Source organism: Littorina saxatilis, linkage group LG4 (assembly GCF_037325665.1).
Source record: "Littorina saxatilis isolate snail1 linkage group LG4, US_GU_Lsax_2.0, whole genome shotgun sequence".
Lineage (NCBI taxonomy): Eukaryota > Metazoa > Mollusca > Gastropoda > Littorinimorpha > Littorinidae > Littorina > Littorina saxatilis.
Window position 1 is genome coordinate 25417892 of NC_090248.1, and position 20012 is coordinate 25437903.

Here is a 20012-nt window from a genome sequence, read left to right on the forward strand (position 1 = left end):
TGAGCGCCGGGTCGAGTATATGTATCACGAAAGACGTGAGTGTGTGCTTAGAGTTATTGTAGTCTGCAGATTATTTCGAGGACACATACATTGGACATCCTCGACGTCGTGGACCACGCCATCAACCGATGTTTGCTGTGCAGATGTGGAACCTTCACGAAAGGACCCTGACGGACAATGCTAAGTCCAACAACAGCGTTTCACAACGCCTTCCAGGGCCTCCTCGGGGCGCATTCACCGAGCCTGTGGCGGCTTATCGCTGCGCTCAAGAAAGAACAGATCCTTGTGCAGGCCGACATCACCCGCCTTCTGGCAGGCCAGGCTCCCGCCCCCAAGCGCCGGAAGTACAGAGACCTGCAGGTGCGTGCCAAACGGATCATTGTGCAATACAATGCTGGCCAGCGTGGCTTGATCGACACAATGGAAGGTCTGGCCTTCACCTTCATGTTTTAGATCATTTAAGTGCTTTTAGTCATCCCCGTGATTTTAATGTGCCAGCGCGCCCGTTGTTCATGTTCAGTCGTCAATAAAAGTATGCAAATTTTTGTTCTCCCTGGTGTGTGTGTGTGTGTGTGTGTTTGTGTGTATGCGTGTGTGTGTGTGTGTGTGTGTGTGTGTGAGTGTGTGTGTGTGTGTGTGTGTGCGTGCGTGTGTGTGTGTGTGTGTGAGTGTGTGTGTGTGTGTGTGTGTGTGTGTGTGTGTGTGTGTGTGTGTGTGTGTGTTACAGACTACACCATAAACATAAACACCATCACACATAAACAAACAAACACGCAAAATAACGGATCAAATAACGACTATTCAGAAAACAGCACACAATGACACCTACGGCGCTCAAATGTCCGGCGCTGTAAAGTGCGGCGCTGAAATGTCGCGGTGCTCAAATGTGCGGCGCTCAAAAGTGCGGCGCTAAAATGTGCGGCGCTCAAATGTTGGCGCTCAAATGTTGGCGCTCAAAAGTCGTGTCACCCCTAGCAATGACATGCATCCTTGAAGACGCCATATTTCTTGCCAAAACGACATGGTGTTGCACCCAAAAATGTCACCATTTAGGAGGTGCATGCCCCTGAGATCAAAAAGCTTAGGAATGAAGAAAAGGGGGGTTCCACCAGCATACATGCGTTATCACAAGTGGATGAAATACTACAAGTAGATAACATTCCCGTTCATTGGCTCTATCGACGCCCGCTTTTAACCACTTGCTTCCCTTTATATGATAAACCGTCCATAGATCGTCGTTCTCCCGAACTAAGTCCTTAGTATGTCATCAAGAATAGAGGATTTTGGGATATCCTTTCATGCGCCTTTCGGCGATTGGTCAATGCATTTTGTATCAATAATGTCGGTCTCGCTTGAAAATTATCGCTACTTAATATTGCTTTCCAAACTTATATGAAGTGACTTATATGAAGTGACTTATATGAAGTGACCGGGAGCGTATTGGGTCAGTTACTGAACTAGCCCCAAACAGTGAGATATGGAGAACAGTACACAAATACGAACGGAGAGACTCGGAAACTCGAGTCACCGAGTCGTCGCCACGCTAGAGAACTCACGTGTAATATTTGAAGTTAAAATCTCCCTCGACTATAGTGCGACAAAATAGCTCAGTCGGTAGAGTCCCCGATTGACGGTGCGCTAGTCCTTACTTTTGTGGTCCCGGGTTCGATTCGCTTCGGAGGCAATTTTATTTTTGTTTTTTTCTGAACTCGTAATTCTTGTATTTAATTCATTAGCTTCATTCCAAAGGATTTTCAACTTTTTCTTGTTTTCTCAACTCTATATATATTTTGATTTATCCCAAAGATTTTGAGTCGTGTATTGAAAATCGTATACCGTACTTTCGGGACTATAAGGCGCTTTGTTATATAGGGCGCAACCCCCACTTTTGAGGTAAAATTGAGGAAAAACATCACATTAGGCAAATATTTGTGCTCTGTGTGCTCTGTGTGTGCGGGAGATCAAAGGCAGGTCCATTGTGATAGCTGGGTGGCCTTCTTCACAGACACTGACCTTCTTCCCCCGGTGTCAATGACCCAGGTTTAGCTGTGAGAGGTGGTTCCCCTTTCATATCTGAGAGAGGAAACTTTCAGTGCACCGGGGTCAGTGACAGAGTTTAACCTAGGGGGGGGGGGGGGGGGGGGGGGGGTTAATCTATGGGGCGGTCTCTTTGATGTCTTGAGAGGAAACTTGGCCAGGGTAGTACCTAGTAGCTAAAACATGGCCATTATCACAAGTTCTTTGACTGAGATGAAACTTGGCCAGGGATTTCTATTTTAACAACACATAGGGCGCTTCCGTTCAATAAGCCGCAGGGGTTAAGATTGAGAAAAAAAGTTGCGCCTTATAGTCCGTATTTACCATAAAATACGGTATAGTGCATGAGTGCCATTGATTATGATGAGTTTGGCCGAGCGACGATAGAGAGAGTCTAACTTTTTCAAGTGGACATCACTTTTTCAAGTGAAACATAATTAATGTTAGGCATTACATGAGCATGGTGGAACATTTCCAGAGTCCTTCTGTCCGTAAATTTAACTTGGATAGGAGGAAAACGTTCTTGGCTACTTTCTTGCAAATATGCTGTAATTGTGCCTGCCACTTGAATTCACAATCAATAATTAGCCCTAAAACACGATGCTGTTGAACTTGTTCAATTGATTGCGTACCAATAGTAAGATTTAGTTTGAGTGGAGAAATCTGGTGTTTTTGTCTTGTTGCAATTACCATACTTTTAGTTTTTATTGGATGGACAAGCATAGCATTAGCACAACACCAGTTATTTACATCGTTTAAAGCTGTTTGAAGGGAGGACTCTATTACTGGAACAGACTTAAATTTCCACTTGCATGAAGAGAAGAATCGTCAGCAAAAAAATCACTTCTTACATTACTGTCAGAAATGTGCAGTGGCAGATCATTGATATACAGACAGAACAAGATCGGCCCAAGCACTGAACCTTGAGGCACCCCGCATTTCACAGTCTCCTCAGTAGATATTTTACAGTTTAGGGCAGTATATTGAGATCTGTCATGTAAATAGGAAGCAAGGAAGTTACACACTGAACTGTTTTTGACATACAACTGTAATTTCTTCAATAGAATTGAATGATCAACAAGATCAAACGCTTTTTTAAAGTCGAGAAACACAGCACCACTGATTTCAGATCGGTTTGTTGCAGACAACCACGGCAGGTGTCGCATAGCGTGGTAAGGGCGCTGTGACAAGAGTGATTTGTTCGAAAACCAGACTCAAATTGATGGAAAAGGTTTCTGCTTTCTATGTACGCGAGCAAATGTTTGTGAATATGTTTTTCCAATGGTTTGGATAAAATGGGTAATAAGGAAATGGGTCTAAAATTATTTGGGTCGGATAAATTTCCGCCTTTATAGAGTGGAATTACTTTTGCTCTCTTTAACAAACTATAGGTACAGTATTTTGCTTTATGCAGAGATTATACACATAAGTGAGTGGCTCCACAATATATGGTAGAGCCAAGGACTACTCCTTGGGTGGAGCTAATTTGGCCAAGTAAGGAGGAATCTTATCAGGACCCATGGACTTTTTATTCTCAAGGCCTTCTAGCACCTTACCTACCTCATGCACTGCCATGTCTGGAATAGTAAAAAAATCGTCTGGTTTACATTTCTGATTACAAAAATCATGTAATTTTGATAAAGAGACTTCAATGTCAGAATCAGGACTGTCGCATTTTGCAGATTCATTTAGCCTATTGGCAAGGGACACAAAATGGTTATTAAAATCTTCAGGGGAGATGGTTGTGGCAGACCAATTTGAGTTCTGTTTAGATTTACCTAATATGTTATTAACAGCACGCCAAACAGTTGCAATATCTTTCTTGTCCTCGATTAATATATTAAAATAATTTGCTTTTGCTTGACGTGTTAATTCTGTCACTTTATTCCTTTGTTTCTTAAAATCAGACTTCATGTTGTTTGGTTTGTAAAAATCACGCAGGGACATGGCTTCTATAATCTGTTCCGTCAACCATGGGGGAAGAGATGGATATTTCACTCTGTGGTGACGTAGTGGGGCATGCTTATCCACTATAGGATAAAATATATCTAAAAGGGCGCCCAACGCCTCGTCAGCAACAACATGATTAAACACAGAGGAAAATGGTGCTAAACTGAGATCAAAGAAGAACTTGGTTTCATCAAACGTTTTAAAGCTTCTCTATTCAATAGTTGTATGGCCCTTGTGCACCGGCTTAGGTAACTTGAATGACCAAGAACAAAATATTGAACAATGGTCACTGATGCTTGAAGGTACAGTTTTCACGTTTGACACCATGGAGGTACTATTAGTGTAAATGTGGTCAATCAACGTTGATGTTGTATCAGTCAATCTGGTTGAGGTGTTCACAAGTTGATGGAATCCAAAGAGAGATGTTACTGAGCGCCAGGCTGTCTGGGTTTTATGCAAGTCTATGTTAAAATCACCAAGTAACAAAACATTACGATTATTACATTTAATGTTATCCATCAAATCAATAAAATCGTCAGACCAAGCTGAATGGGATGCGGGATTTCTTACATACACGTACAAAGCCGAGGAGAAAAGAGAGTGAGAGAGAGAGAGAGAGAGAGAGAGAGAGAGAGAGAGAGAGAGAGAGAGAGAGAGGGAGAGAGAGGGAGAGAGAGAGAGAGAGAGAGAGAGAGGGGAAAAGACACAGACACAGCAGAACAGAAGATTAAAGGCCAGGCTGGGGTGGGATGACAGGTACAGTCACGTGGCATGTAAATGTGATTATAGTATATTATATATACTTTGCACATTTACGGATGACGTATTAATTCATGGAGGTGCCAGTTTGTGCTTTCAATAGACAATGTTCTAAAATGACTCTGTAGATCATTGTTATGGGGCTGTCGTAGAGTTGAGCCCTGAATACCTCATGAGCCAAATTAACACGTGATATATGCCACCATTTCTACTAAAGAAAGTGATCATGACATTACAGTTAATAAAGAGCTGCATTGTGCATATTTTCAAAAGAGAAAGACATCTTGAGCAAACACAGTGTCATTTATGCATATAGTCGCCTCAATAGGATGCCAATGTTTCTTCCAAAGACATGCACATCTGAGCTGATTCATTGTATTTACAGACACCATGTCTTTTAAAGCCTGTCAAAACTTTGGCAGAGTTATTTCCAGAAAACATCTATTCATACTGTGCAGCGATACTTACCCTCTACATTGGACACTCGCAGACCGGGGGTCTCAATGTTAAAGTCACTCGGTGGTACATTCGTTCCAGCTGCGCTATCAGGTACTGGTGCTGAAATCACAAGAAAAAACGTTTATGCCTCGGATGTAAGCACACACACATTTAAAGATTATCGGTTTTAATTTAATCATTTATTTCTGGAATTTCAAAATAGGGACAACCAAGTACATGGCTGTAGGAACAAGGTACGTGTGCCAAGATGGACGATGTCCCCCTCATTGCTCTGCTAAGTTTGGAGAGTATGCATGGCTCTGACCAAGCATGTCATTCGCCGGCTATATAAAAAAAGGAAGGTAAAACTGTGGAAGCGACACGTTATTGAAATTATGTCACTGATTAGACACTGCATGGTGACATTACATCTGTATTCATCCGCAGTCTAACTGTAAAAGTTTTTTTTACAGATCTCGTTCTGAACTTGAAATATTCACCCTGTGAGATCCACACACAATGAATACCTTCCCAGAGTGTCACTGTCAGCTTGTGTATTTTAATGTGGGTGTGAGACTGGCACACTTGCTTGGCCAAACTCTTCCCACTGAGCATGCCGTGCAAGCAAAAAACCTTCAATCATATGGGACAACTTGGTGTATCTGTGCATTACAATGTGTATATGGTTTTAACACATTTTCTTAAATTCATGTTTGATACAATGATAAAACAATGGCCAGGGAACTAAACCGTATTCCGAGAAATGTTGCTGGGATTTATTTTCTTAAGCAATTTTGCTGAAACCGCCATAAACACTTCAAGGCTAACTGTTTTTTTGGTGTCCCCTTTTTCCAACCGTGAAAAATGTTCAGATGATGTGCTGAAATGATGGCAATTAAAGCTTTAGATGATTTGGAGAAAATAACCCACATAAATACAGTTGATGTTTCGCCACCAGCTGTCAGCACCAAACGACATGCGTGCATAAAACTTAATACTTTGTGTAGCTGCTAAAATGAATCATGTGATAATCGGCAGGCTCAAACAATGTAATATGCAGTGCAATAATATGTGATTACACCAATATCTCAGGTTACAAGTTCAACCCTTCTGTCAAATTCTGCATACTGTACCATAACTAATGCAGGGAAGCGGAGCATAAATCAGAACCAAAATTCTCTTGATACAATAGTGATTAATGACACACCAAACATTAGATATTCACTTTTGAAAGTAGTTGAATCCAGACCCATGGGCGTACTGCTTTGCACAGGAGATCTCAGCTGAGGAGAGGATGTGTTTGGGTGTTTCTTCTGCCATTCCTGATCAACTTGTTCTGCGGAAAATACATGAGCGCATTTTTCATTACTTTGAGTCTGTTATTGGGAGCTCGGAGTATAAAACTGCCACGAAAACAATAAACCAATTTCTAGTTGGTAAAATTCAACTGAAAACTACAAGAAATGAATCATGAACTTTTCATTAAAAATGGAAGCCTGCTCTAAGAGTAATTATACGGAGCAAATCCATACAGAAATATATAGAAACACGGACATTCACTAACAGACACAGAATCACAAATCAACCCACAGACAAACTAGCTAGGACACACCAACATGGACACAGATACACACAATTTCACAACAATAATAATAGTCCACTACAATATAATAGTCCACTACAATATAATAGTCGAACACATCAAGAGTGTTTATAATAGATTACACAATAACAGCAACTATGCAGAACCCTGCTGTACAATACTTAATACATGCAATTTAATGTACAATACAAAATTATGTTTCGTAACATTCCCCCCTTCCAAAAGTTAATTGACATTGCTTGGACTCAGAGCATAGGTATTTCGGTCCCGCACAAAACTTACGTTTTAGTATCAGAAACTTTTGTTTGTGCTCTTGAAGTTTCAGATGTGGTTCTTCAAGTGCCTTCATAAAAGCAGGGAACCATTTGTGTTTCATTTTCAAAAAGTCAAGAAGTAATCGGGCAGATGCATTTTGCCCTTCTGTTTCATATTTTCTCCTCACTCGCTCCTGAAAAAGAACAACACAGCATATTAAGCTAGTGGAACACAGTTCCCAAGGCATTTAGTCAGAGGTATTTACTGTTAAGTGAAGGTTAACACTATAAAGGACAATTTTGATCAATGCATTTTGCAGCTTCTGTATCATATTTTTTCTTCACTCGCTCCTGAAAAAAGAACAACACAGCATATTAAGCTAGTGGAACATAATTCCCAAGGCAGTTTGTCAGACTCAGGTTTACTGTTAAATTAAGATTAAAACTATAAAGGTAATTTTGTTCAACTCATAATTAGACACAGGAGTACGTGTCACCTGAATGATTTTCAAAACCAATGAGATCATGTCAGCTCAGCTTTACCAATATTCCTTTTCATTTCAACATTGTTTTATTAAATGTGTTCAACTTTCCTTTTGGGCCACAATGCTAGTACTGTAAACTTTATATATGCCCCCCCCCCCCCCCCATGCACCAATTTTTCCCAAAAGTTGTGGGTGGGTGTTTACTAGGTACTAATTACCTTTGCAGGAGCGGTTCCTTTGCTAGAATAACAAAGTTTTGGTCACTTATTTATTTATAAAGGAGATTTCTATAGCGCATAACTAAAAGCACTATGCACTTGGCATGGAAGTATTCAAAGGATGCGTTATACAAAACTTTCCACTCTTTCACACACACACACACACACACACACACACACACACACATGCAGATGCACACACACACACACACACATACATGCACATGTGCACACACAGATAAACACAAATATATATACGTAATGTAGAGGCCTAATACCATTTCCTCCACAGAGAGTAATCTGCTGATGAAATTACTCTCTGAAAGTTGAACAGGCGGCATACACTGAAGGAAAGGATTCAGAATTGTCTTGTAAAGCGTTGCATTGTACTCTGTCTCTTTGTTAAAATCCATTTCATGACCTCCAGTTCTGAAACAGAAAACAAGTTGTGTAAAGCAAAATCAACACTGATTTATAAGATCTGTGGGTTTGTCTCTTTGTTAAAATCCATTTCATGACCTCCAGTTCTGAAACAGAAAACAAGTTGTGTAAAGCAAAATCAACACTGATTTATAAGATCTGTGGGTCTTAATTATTCTTAATGAATGAAACTGAATGCACTGCATTTTGTTTTCACGAAGACTAGTAAATCATAGGCTGGTCAAAACCTCACACTCACAGTGCTGACACATTGTCTTGGTAACACAAATCAAATCAACTTAATTTGCAAATAACGGATGTTTTTAATATCTTAGCTTGTATTCAACCCAAACACAACATAATATGAATCATACATTTTTTTTCGGATTAAAGGCACAGTAAGCCTCCCGTAAACCATCACAAATACTGTCAGGCTTTTACACACAGTACAAACACCCTTTCATTTAAACACTCACCGCTTGAGAACATCCTAGGTGCCCTCCATAAAAGAGCGAGCAATTTTCAAAGAATTTATTTTTGCGTGGTTTATCTTACCTCTGAGCCATTGTGAACCCTTGTGATCCAGTTTCCTTTTTTCACAATGTTGTAGTCAGTTAGTACTTTGAATGCGACTGGCTGTAAGCACGTTATTATGTACCTCTGAATCTAAACAAAACAAACAGCTGTGATTCACAAGAACTCTAGAGATAGCTTTTGACTGTTTAGAGGAACTGGCGATAGGCATAAACCGTCGTCTGCTACGAGAACCACGACCTTGCGTGACCCAAGCTCTGCTTCCAGGCTTTTCTTTTTTCAAACTTTCAAAACTTCGAATTGTACTGATCTTGTCTTGATGAAAAAAGAATTCTTTTTTGATTTAAGAATGTTTGTGTAACATTAGCTGTCAATTTATTATTTAAATTTTAAAAGTTAGGTTTAGCGCAAAAACGCACCACGGTCCGATTGTCTCTGAGACAATCCGCAAAATTAATTCTTTGAAAATTGTTCGCATTTGACCAGAATTTTCATTGGCCAGCCGGGCGGTTTCTATACTAGCCCGGCGGATATTTTACTCGCCCCTGGCGACCAGGCGGACGATTCGGCCATCGATCCTTCTGAACATCGTCAATTGATCGCAGGGTTTAGCCTGGGAGAAAAAAGCAATGGGACATTTGTCCCCCTCAACCAAATTCCGATGGGACATAGTCGAAGGCAAGAAGCGCCAAAGAGGCCTGTACCCGTTTTGACCAAAGATGTAAAATAGTGCAATATGATAATGATGAGTGTGTGTGTGTGTGTGTGTGTGTGTGTGTGTGTGTGTGTGTGTGTGTGTGTGTGTGTGTGTGTGTTGTGTTGTGAGTGTGTGTGTGTAATCCGATGTAAAGTGTACATTTGGTGGCGCAGTGGTACGTAATCTCAATGCGCCCTTTGACGCATTGAAGGGAATTGTGATGGGACATTTTCAGATTTAATGCGCCAATGGCGCAGGGCGCACTAGTAAATGAAACCCTGGATCGAGTCTGAAGACTTCGCTTTGTCTTTTTACCAAAAACTCAATACCAAAGCTTATTCATCAAGTTCATGCAGATTTGCGAGGTAATGATATTGATCAGGCTTAAGACAAATTCTCTCTGATGTTATACTTAATAATAGCTGTTTAGAACAATCAAACAGAGGACAAAAATAAGCTATGCGGAACTAATTTCGTTTTGGAGTCCTTTGGACTGTCTTGGTACTGGCAGACAAGCAAAACTTCTGGCAGAATCATGGATTTTGCTGGGTCTAACTCTTTGTCCAGAAATGAAGTTCCTTCAAACTTCAACCCTTACCCTAAGTTTAAGTGCAAAGGAAAGGTCTGGTTTCCAGCACCTCTGAAACACTTTCGCATTCTCTTGAAAAGTCCACAACCGGTAGACTGAGCATGATACAGCCGGGGCTAGCCGAGTTTCATGGAACTAATTTACCTGTATGTATACCGAGAGGGGTTCACTAGTCCGAGGGTTCACTAGTCCGAGGGTCCACTAGTCCGAGGGTTCACTAGTCCGAGGGTCCACTAGTCCGAGGGTTCACTAGTCCGAGGGTTCACTAGTCTGAGGGTCCACTAGTCCGAGGGTTCACTAGTCCGAGGGTTCACTATAGACGCTTGAACAAAGGATATTCAATTTGATTTGTTTTTATTTTGTGTGTGTATGTGTGCGTGGATGTGCGTTTGCGTGCGTGCGTGTGTTTTTCACTGCTTTGGGAACCAAATCGAAGAATATTCTCATAAAAACACTGAGTTGTTTTCATTCAAAAAGATAATATGGTGTTTTATATTTTGACTGAAGAAATCTCAGACTATTTCCCCCAAGAAACTTAGTTATTTATATTTTGACTGAAGAAAGGATATTAAATTTAGCAGGACTGGACAATTACGTGATCGAACTGCCTACAGTTTTTAGTCATATTATACTTGAACTTGAACTTTACTATGTGGTAGGCTGTGTAGCCTTTACATAGGTCCTATTATTAGACTGTAGCATGCGTGGCGGGCTATTTTACAATCTAGACTAGGCAGGTAGGGTTATATAGCACCTCGGGTTTCCTTTTGCCCGTGAGGGTCAATTAGTTATCCCACCGACCAGAATTATGGAGAGGATCGAGCCTGGGTTGTACTACAGCCTCACACATAATTTCATTGAAATCGGTTCTCAAACATCGGATATCTATTTGCGGACACACACACACACACACACACACACAAACACACACACACACACACACACATACATACACACACACACAGACACAGTGAAACCTATATACCGCCTTTTAAGGGGCGGTATAATAACTGGAAAATCAAGCGTCTATAGTAAACCCTCGGACTAGTGAACCCTCGGACTAGTGGGACGAACTGGAAAAGAGAGCGTCTATAGTAAACCCTCGGACTAGTGAACCCTCGGACTAGTGAACCCTCGGACTAGTGGGACGTTCCCATGTAGACCTATGGCTCTATAGTTTGCTACTGATTCAGCGTTTTGAACCGATTTACGTAAAATTGTTTCTTATTCCAAAACCGAAAGTAAACATCTGAATGTTTTGACAAAATAAAATACTCCAAAGTTCAACATATTACCCCAAATACTTACGCCATCTTTTGAAGATTTGGGTGACTTGAAAGGTACAATTTATCCAGAACATAAGACAAAATCCCGATAGACTAGTTCAACCGCACGGTGAGTCGAACTTCCGCCATACACTTCTTGTGCGAAGCTCCTGCCTTCCAGGAAACTTGGGAATCCCCGAAGCCCCGAAGGACTGTTGCGACCCATCTCGTCTTCGGCGCTTTTCCGGAAATGACCTGCTCTTTGTTGGAATTCCAACAATGGCCGCCATTGTAGGAATTCCAACTTTGCGCTACGCGATTCTAGAAATGTACCGCGCGCATAGTGAGAATTCTGCTCTTTCTTAGAATGCGATGTAAAACGGTAAAATGATACAAGTCATGATGGCCCATGATGATCTTTGACTTTGTGTTTTAAAGTGATCAATGCTTAGTCTTGAAAAACGGATGTCTATATAACACACCAAACGGCCAACCGAATTACAACGAAAAGCAAAAACACTTTTGATAATTTCGGCGGGCTGTTACAACACAGTCTTGTCTTGTCTTTCCATTACTGCCCACAATCAACAGTAGTGATTATTTCGGCACTTGATGGGATGTTCAACGACCCATCCCACTCAACCAAAACTGACGCACCAATTTTACGTAATTTTTAACGTTTCAGATCTTACATTTTACAACAACAAAAACACAACAAGAGTGTTTCGATATAACTTTTCACTGGTAACTATCGATTGTATATTAAACTCACACAGTCTCTCTGGGCTGCAGAGACAGCATTACGTAGAGGTTACACGCCGAGTCTCAGTGATTATCAAAAATAATGGTCGAAGTTAGCGGATCATGAAAAATGCGAGCTTTAGCGAGCTTTTTTATGACCGCGAACTGAGACCATTATTTTTGATAATCACTGAGACGAGGTGTGTAACCTCTTTATTCCTCCTTTCTTCAGTTATTCAAAGAAAAGAGGAGTTTTTTTGCGAAAGTTTGATCGAATCCTATTCTCTCAACCAGTCAACCTGCGCAGGCGATCGATTAATGCGCGGTTGTATAGTTCCGTGCAAATCATTCCATTCTGTTAACACTTCTTGTCAGTTTTCCTATTTTAGGCTAAAATCAAGTACACAGATATGCTGTTATTCTGCTGTGGCGGCAAAGGCAGATATTGTGTGTTCTGTATATGTTTTGGTATCGCTTAGGGTAATGTTTTTTTCGTCAAATGGGACTAGCAGACGAACTTTTGCACCCGTGTTCCAACGTTAAAAACTGTATGAAGTTCAGTTTTCCGGGGAAAATAGTGTATGAAACCCCTTTATGTTGTTTAAATTGATGAGATGTGTGCATTTGGTTGCGTGTGATCTGTTTATTAAATGAAATATTGTTGAAAACTGACCGTCGGATTGCAGTCTGTTGTCGAAGGAACTGAGTGAAAAGAAGGGGAACTACTCTTGTCGCTAGACAAAGTATGAGTTACTTGCCTTGGGAAATTGCTTGTGATGAACGGCTTGAGCCACGGCAGATGAGATTCAGAAAACAACCGAACTCATGGATTTTATATGGAGATTCATGTGTTCAGGCCTGTAGTTGTTAATTTAAATGCGGTATGTTTGTATTGTTTGCTCCAGAGATGTATACTTCGTACATTAGAGCGTTCTGAACTTTTCAGTCGCAAAAAGTAGTACCGAAACAGAACAACCTCTCAACCCATTGCACTATCGAGGATTCAGGCTGTTGCTGGGTCGTTATTTGTTTGGTTGCTGGGTCATTATCGAAAAATAACTACCCCTACAAGTTTACAGAGGTAAAGAAGCAGAGGGGGGAATAAGTCCCTTTACTGAGTAGGCCGCTCTTGTCACTGCATGGTATAAATCTAGGCTCTTGAAATGTAATGTGCAAGTCTGTGCGCTATATTTATGTGATTGATTGTTGCAACATGTTGATTCAAATTAAAGATGATTTCAGACTGTTGTAACAAACTATAACACTCTACTCTGAGACGGAAAAAAAATCATTGTGTTCAAAATAAATCGAGACAGCAGCAACTAGCTCTTTGGAATCTGCAACCCTCCACAATGTGACATAATGGTCAGCCAAAATGACCGTGGTCACAATATGGAAGAAGAAGTGTCACTGAGAGACGTCAGTGTTACACAGTGTACTTTGCGCCCAACATCACCATTCATGATTAAACTTCCCTGATCTACCGAATGGTTTGGAGTTGGCTCCCCTGGAGTGAAAACAGAAGCCCACCCCCTTCCATCCACGAACTGGCAAAAACACAAAGACACACGTACGAAAACGCAATGAACGAATGAACAGAAGAAAAAGAAGTCTCGACATTGTCGGGAAAGAGAGAGAGAGAGAGAGAGAGAGAGAGAGAGAGAGAGAGAGAGAGAGAGAGAGAGAGAGAGAGAGAGAGAGAGAGAGAGAGAGAGAGAGAGAGAGAGAGAGATACCAGCACTCTGTTTAAAAGGGACATCACTCATTGCAGATGGGTTTCGTTCACAAAAGAAAGTTATACACCTTCCTGCGGCTTTCATGGCAACGATAACAAAAATTTTAAAAACCACAGTTGGAAACCAAAGATCGCCACCACCAAACGGCAAACTGATTCCTGGTACATGTATAGTACCTTGAATTTGAGGCCATTGCGTATCAACTTGTTTGACAAGTATAATAACAAAACAAAACGAAAACAAAAAACAAATCGCGTGAAGCGATATAAAAACATTTACTACTGAGTCAATCGGTATCAAACTAAAAGATCAACACCACAAACCAGTCATCACCAAGACTACGAGATACATTTAGATAGAGAAGCCGTATATATATATATATATATGTATATCTACAAGGTTGTATATCTATAAATATCACCCATTGCACCTCGGTATAAGCAGACATAACGTATGTATGTGTTCTCGCTGAACAGTAGGGGAACGTATACTGTGTGTACTGTCAGCGTATACGGTAGTGTGGTTCGAAGCGATGTCTCCGATGAGGAGTGACAGTCAGTATAAAACTGTTATCGGAAACAGATAAATTACTGTAGTTCATGTATTGTTTTTTTTAAAGACATGTATACTTATACTGATGAATAATCTGGTTGCTACTAGGGGAACGTATACTGTGTGTACTGTCAGCGTATACGGTAGTGTGGTTCGAAGCGATGTCTCCGATGAGGAGTGACAGTCAGTATAAAACTGTTATCGGAAACAGATAAATTACTGTAGTTCATGTATTGTTTTTTTTAAAGACATGTATACTTATACTGATGAATAATCTGGTTGCTACTTTCGCGACGAAATTTGTTTTTGAAATATGCGACTTTTTTCTTTTACTGCCAGTTTCCGTTCTTGACTTTTTTTTTTAATAGCGTGCCTATTGTTTCAACATGGCGTATCGACAGAAAAGGGGTCGGCGAACTTGGCAACCCATCAACACCGATTTTGAAATGCTTGACTGTTCAAAAAAGGGGAAACCCCAAAAAATGTCTTTGCCATGGAAACCGGGGAGGCCTACACTGGATGACCTTGATTTTCCCGAACAAACAGAGAGTTTTAAAGATGCCATCCCCACACTCTCAGTCGGCACAGAACCAACGCCAGGGTCATCTCTTCAATCCGATGAATCAGGTAGACACTCTGCTGTTCTTTAATTAATTTCTTGTTTCTGAAGCAGCGCTGATTACATTTGTCAATAGCAAAAGGGGTAAAGAGGGAAATTTAATGGAAACTTTGAGCACTTCAGCCATACCATAACGGGCCATAGCCGGAGTGACTCGGGGAGTGAGATGAATTTTGCTTTTTGAATCAAATTAAGCTTACTAATACTGTAAGTAGATCTACTGTTTACGGTGTAAGGAACTTTTGGTAATCTTGAACTTTAGTGTGTTCATTAAATTCACAGCTGAGAATCCATTGGCATTCTTTACTTATTTTAACGCATGATCTTGTTATTGTTTAAAATAGGGAGTGGTTTTGGAGCCTCCAGTCTAGGGAACCCGCAGTCACCAGTATCTCACAATATATTTAAATAGACTTTCATTTTTCACCCATCAGTCACCTTGCCTTCTTCGCTCAGTCGTTAGTGAAATGGGCTGGAGAATATGAGGTCACCGGTTCAAGTCTTGCCATTGTCGGTCCATTTTTATTTTTTATTTCAAAATGATCATCTGTTTAATTTTAAACTTGTTCCCCCCTCTCTGACAACTGCGAATAAACCGCATCTCTTTGAGCCTTCAGGCTCGACGGACCTCTAGCCACGGCCTTTAAAGTATTGTGGTGCCAGTGTGAAATTTGACATGACAAATTTAACTTGTGTCGCTTATAACTCTTAATCCTCACTTGATAAGCTAAGGGTATGCGTTTTTGAGTTTCCTGACATAAGTTTAACTTTAGAAATTGCATTTTCATTTTCAGGGATCCAGGGTTTTATGGAGATTGACAGCAAAGAGGTCACCTTATCAGCCCATAGCCAGAGAAAAGCAGTTGAGGAAGACAGGTGGTGCGAACTCCGAGGATCCTTGTTGCAGACCAGGCTTGAATCTCTGTGCCCCGTGCAAATATGTAGCCATTGTCAGAAAAGGCAGACGGATATAATACGCTGCTGGGACTGTGGGCCTATGGTCTTCTTGTGTCATAACTGCTCCTCTAATATCCACCGGACAGTTATGTTCCACAAACCATATATTTGGAAGGTTAGAAACACTTACACTTAGTTAGAGTTAATATATTAATATCATCTATGTATTTTGCTATCTCTTAAATATTTATTTTCCCCACTCCTTGGTTTGATATTGATTTTGAGTGTTTCGCTTTTCATAGGCAAGTAATCTAATAAGGGAGAGTGTATTTTTCTTCATCCGGAGTCACGTATGCTGCTTTTACCATGTGGATCTAGCTCTTCGAGAGAAAAACAAACGTAATCACAGACACAGAGAAAATGATAACGTGATTTTTAAGTCAGACCAGAGACATACATTGAAGAGATGCGAAGCGAGGCCGGGAGGCGTGTAACTCTTGGGGTACCGCGTTCGGTCTGCGTGACCTCGCGCGATTGTCAGCCACTCATCCCGTACTACGCTGTTGTTCCTTGCCTTACATTGTGCGCGGAGGCAATGTTTGGGAGCTATTATTATCTTTTGTGCGCAACTTTACTTTCCCTTAACTAGCAAATGCATTACTGGTGTGTACATTAATCTGTTTGTATAATTTTTGACGCACTGTAATTAAATTTGATGCTTTTATGTCTCACTCAAAAGTGGTTCTCGCACTCACACTGGCGTGTGGATACAAAGTTACAAGTTCATAAAGGAGAAATGAGCGAAATTGCTTTCTTTATCATTCATCTTCTAATCACCAAATGATGCAATAATTTTCTTCTTGAGATTTTCTGTTTCTCTTGAGTGCAAATAATGAACAGTTTGCATGTTTTATTATCTATGATTTTCTATGAAACAGTTATAATTCTTTAAAAACACAACAATTATCAACGTTTACCTTTAAATGGTTGTTTTTCTCTAAATTATGGATGCAAAAACGTTTTATTCAACTGTCCATGTTTTTTTTTGGTAAAGTAGACACTTGCACAATTATGCATTCTTCCCATACATTATGTCACTTTTATTGTCAATTTATTATTTATATTTTATTTTGGAGTGCAAAGTTTGGTAAATGATAGCTCAGTTCGCAGCCGGCCGGTGCTAGACAGAGGATTACTTGCCCCTGCCGTAGGCAAAGATAACGCGAGCGGGAAGACAGCGCTTTGCATCTCTTCTATCTATGTCTCTGGTCAGACTAACAAAATTAATTATGTAATTTTTGTTAATTTCCATTGTGACTGTGAGTTAGATATGTTTCATAAACACGTTTGATTTTCAGTAAGATTTTACTTCATATATTTCCCACTTATTGTTTTCACAGAGGTTTGGTTTAGAACGTTGGCAATCTGTTTTTTTTTTAACAGTACGTCATGTTATCTGTTTTTGGTATAATTGATTAGTTCATTATATTACATGAGACCATATGTTTTTACAATAAAGCAATTTGGTCTTTGACACACTTTGTATAATTCAGGAGGACAAGATGTATTGGCCAGTCCAGGAGGTACCTCACCTGAAACAGCTGCCCAGACACATTTGTGACAATGTCAGCACCATTGACATAGTTGTTTTTGATGCACATGGTAAGTACAAAAGTGTTTCATATTGTTCCCTTTCTCTGATGGTTGTGTGATAATCTTTCTTATTTATTTATCTTTTTCTTCTTCTGCGTTCGTGGGCTAAAACTCCCACGTACACTCGTGTCTTTGCACGAGTGGAAATTTACGTGTATGACCGTTTTTACCCCGCCATTAAGGCAGCCATATGCTGCTTTCGGAGGAAGCATGCTGGGTATTTTCGTGTTTCTATAACCCACCGAACTCTGACATGGATTACAGGATCTTTTTCGTGCGCACTTGGTCTTGTGTTTACACGAAGGGGGATAAGCCACTAGCAGGTCTGCACATAAGTTGACCTGGGAGATCGGAAAAATCTCCACACTTAACCCACCAGGATTCGAACCCTCGACCTTCCGATTAAGAGGCTGACGTCTTACCACCCCGCCACAGCGCCCGTCTTTTATTCATTTATGAACCAATGGATAATGAACTTACAGTTTTTCATTTGTTTACATTTAGTGAAGCATTGACGTTCTGTTTATATCCATCCAGGTGTATCACAAGATGTCCGGATGGACATTTGTCCCGATGAAGGTGTTGCTGTGACGATGCTCCAGTATGGTTTGTGGCCAGCAACCCCTTGTAACCCAAGGACGGCATTCAGCTTGCAACTGCTGGAACTCTGTGTTTGTATGCAGCTGCATGGATCTTTGTCTGTGCAAGCATTTGCAAACTCCATCCAGGAGCTGGACCTCCTCATGGGCATAAAAACAGCGGCCAAGACCAAGCCGGATTTGTACCGCAATCTCATTGGTGCAATCAATGAGTATCGGTATCATCGCACACAGGTGACAAGAGAAGGCAGACTGGCTGATGTTGATGTCCATTCCTGTGGAGTTTGCGAGGAGGTAATATTTATAACTTTTTTTTTTTTATCTAGAGGACTTGTTTTAGCTTTGGTAATTGATTTATCACCAAGAGGGGTAATTTATTTTGTGTTTGGGATATATAGATGCAGGGTTGTACCTTAGCACTTGCCCGCCGGGGGTGGTTTCAAATTGCTCTGTGCGAATTTAAAATTCCTCTTCACTGCCTGTCTGGCACGACAAAGGTGTAAATGCAACACAGTCAAATGGAAGAGCAAAGAGCTCTCGCATTCGGTGTGCTACAAGACACCATCTTCGTTCAATGCGTTTGCTAGCGTGATGCTGTCTCTTACCTCTCACTCGTGTCCAAGCTTCGAACTTGCACTTAACCACACGTTTCAGTAACAATGTAGAGATTTCTTGATTCTTGAAGTGTTCACTCCACTGCTGTTATGGTATTGAACACACGCAAACAGGAGATCTCGAGAGGCAGCGAAAATCAGCGTTTGTGGTAGGATCAAACAGATTCAAGGTTAAAAACATCCAGGACCACGAATGGTCTGTTCTCCACGCTACATTGTCTAAGATAATGCTGCTCAGAAAAATCTGTTGAACAGGTTTTCATGCTGTTCAGTGTTTTTGTTAGTGTTAATGGTTAGTTTTTGTTTTCTGAGTGCGATTTCATGTGTGACTGGGTGACAAGGGGGTATGTGTGATTGTGTGGTAACTTTCTTAGTTACTGCTCTTGTTAGTTCAGTATTTTGGCCCCCGCTATTCTGGTTAGCATCCAAAATAGGTTAACCCTTAGGCTGATAGTTGCAACATATGTCGCGCTACTTTAGGTATACTGTCATGTGGTTGTCACGACATATGTTGCGCTACTGGCTCAGTCTGTTTGGTCGGTTCCGATTACCTCCATTGGATGTGAAAACCTATATGACCGTTTTTGACTCACATGCGAAGCAAAAGTGAGTCTATGTACTCACCCGAGTCGTCCGTCCGTCCGTCCGTCCGGCCGGCCGTCCGGCCGTCCGGAAAACTTTAACGTTGGATATTTCTTGGACACTATTCAGTCTATCAGTACCAAATTTGGCAAGATGGTGTATGATGATAAGGCCCCAAAAAACATACATAGCATCTTGACCTTGCTTCAAGGTCAAGGTCGCAGGGGCCATAAATGTTGCCTAAAAAACAGCTATTTTTCACATTTTTCCCATTTTCTCTGAAGTTTTTGAGATTCAATACCTCACCTATATATGATATATAGGGCAAAGTGAGCCCCATCTTTTGATACCAGTTTGGTTTACCTTGCTTCAAGGTCAAGGTCACAGGAGCTCTTCAAAGTTGGATTGTATACATATTTTGAAGTGACCTTGACCCTGAACTATGGAAGATAACTGTTTCAAACTTTAAATTATGTGGGGCACATGTTATGCTTTCATCATGAGACACATTTGGTCACATATGATCAAGGTCAAGGTCACTTTGACCCTTATGAAATGTGACCAAAATAAGGTAGTGAACCACTAAAAGTGACCATATCTCATGGTAGAAAGAGCCAATAAGCACCATTGTACTTCCTATGTCTTGAATTAACAGCTTTGTGTTGCATGACCTTGGATGACCTTGACCTTGGTCAAGGTCACATGTATTTTGGTAGGAAAAATGTGTAAAGCATGTGAGTCGTATGGGCTTTGCCCTTCTTGTGTTTCTT

At 40.8% G+C, this 20012-nt stretch overlaps 2 protein-coding genes across 2 annotated transcripts in view; one reads left to right on the top strand and one right to left on the bottom strand.

Moving 5' to 3' along the window:
* Positions 1 to 11464, bottom strand: part of LOC138964317 (uncharacterized) — a 29162-nt gene extending 17698 nt beyond the window's left edge. Inside the window, exons 1-5 of the mRNA XM_070336232.1 lie at positions 11293 to 11464; positions 8023 to 8173; positions 7070 to 7235; positions 6410 to 6520; positions 5215 to 5304 (exon numbers count right to left, since the gene is read on the bottom strand). Coding sequence (XP_070192333.1) covers positions 5215 to 5304; positions 6410 to 6520; positions 7070 to 7235; positions 8023 to 8173; positions 11293 to 11297 — 523 coding nt within the window. The 5' untranslated portion in view covers positions 11298 to 11464. The remainder of the gene's footprint in view (positions 1 to 5214; positions 5305 to 6409; positions 6521 to 7069; positions 7236 to 8022; positions 8174 to 11292) is intronic.
* Positions 11465 to 14424: 2960 nt separating this feature from the next.
* LOC138964320 (uncharacterized) overlaps positions 14425 to 20012 on the top strand; it is a 19288-nt gene continuing 13700 nt past the window's right edge. The window contains exons 1-4 of the mRNA XM_070336235.1: positions 14425 to 14905; positions 15692 to 15969; positions 17348 to 17456; positions 17985 to 18340. Of these exons, the coding sequence (XP_070192336.1) occupies positions 14665 to 14905; positions 15692 to 15969; positions 17348 to 17456; positions 17985 to 18340 (984 nt within the window). The 5' untranslated portion in view covers positions 14425 to 14664. The remainder of the gene's footprint in view (positions 14906 to 15691; positions 15970 to 17347; positions 17457 to 17984; positions 18341 to 20012) is intronic.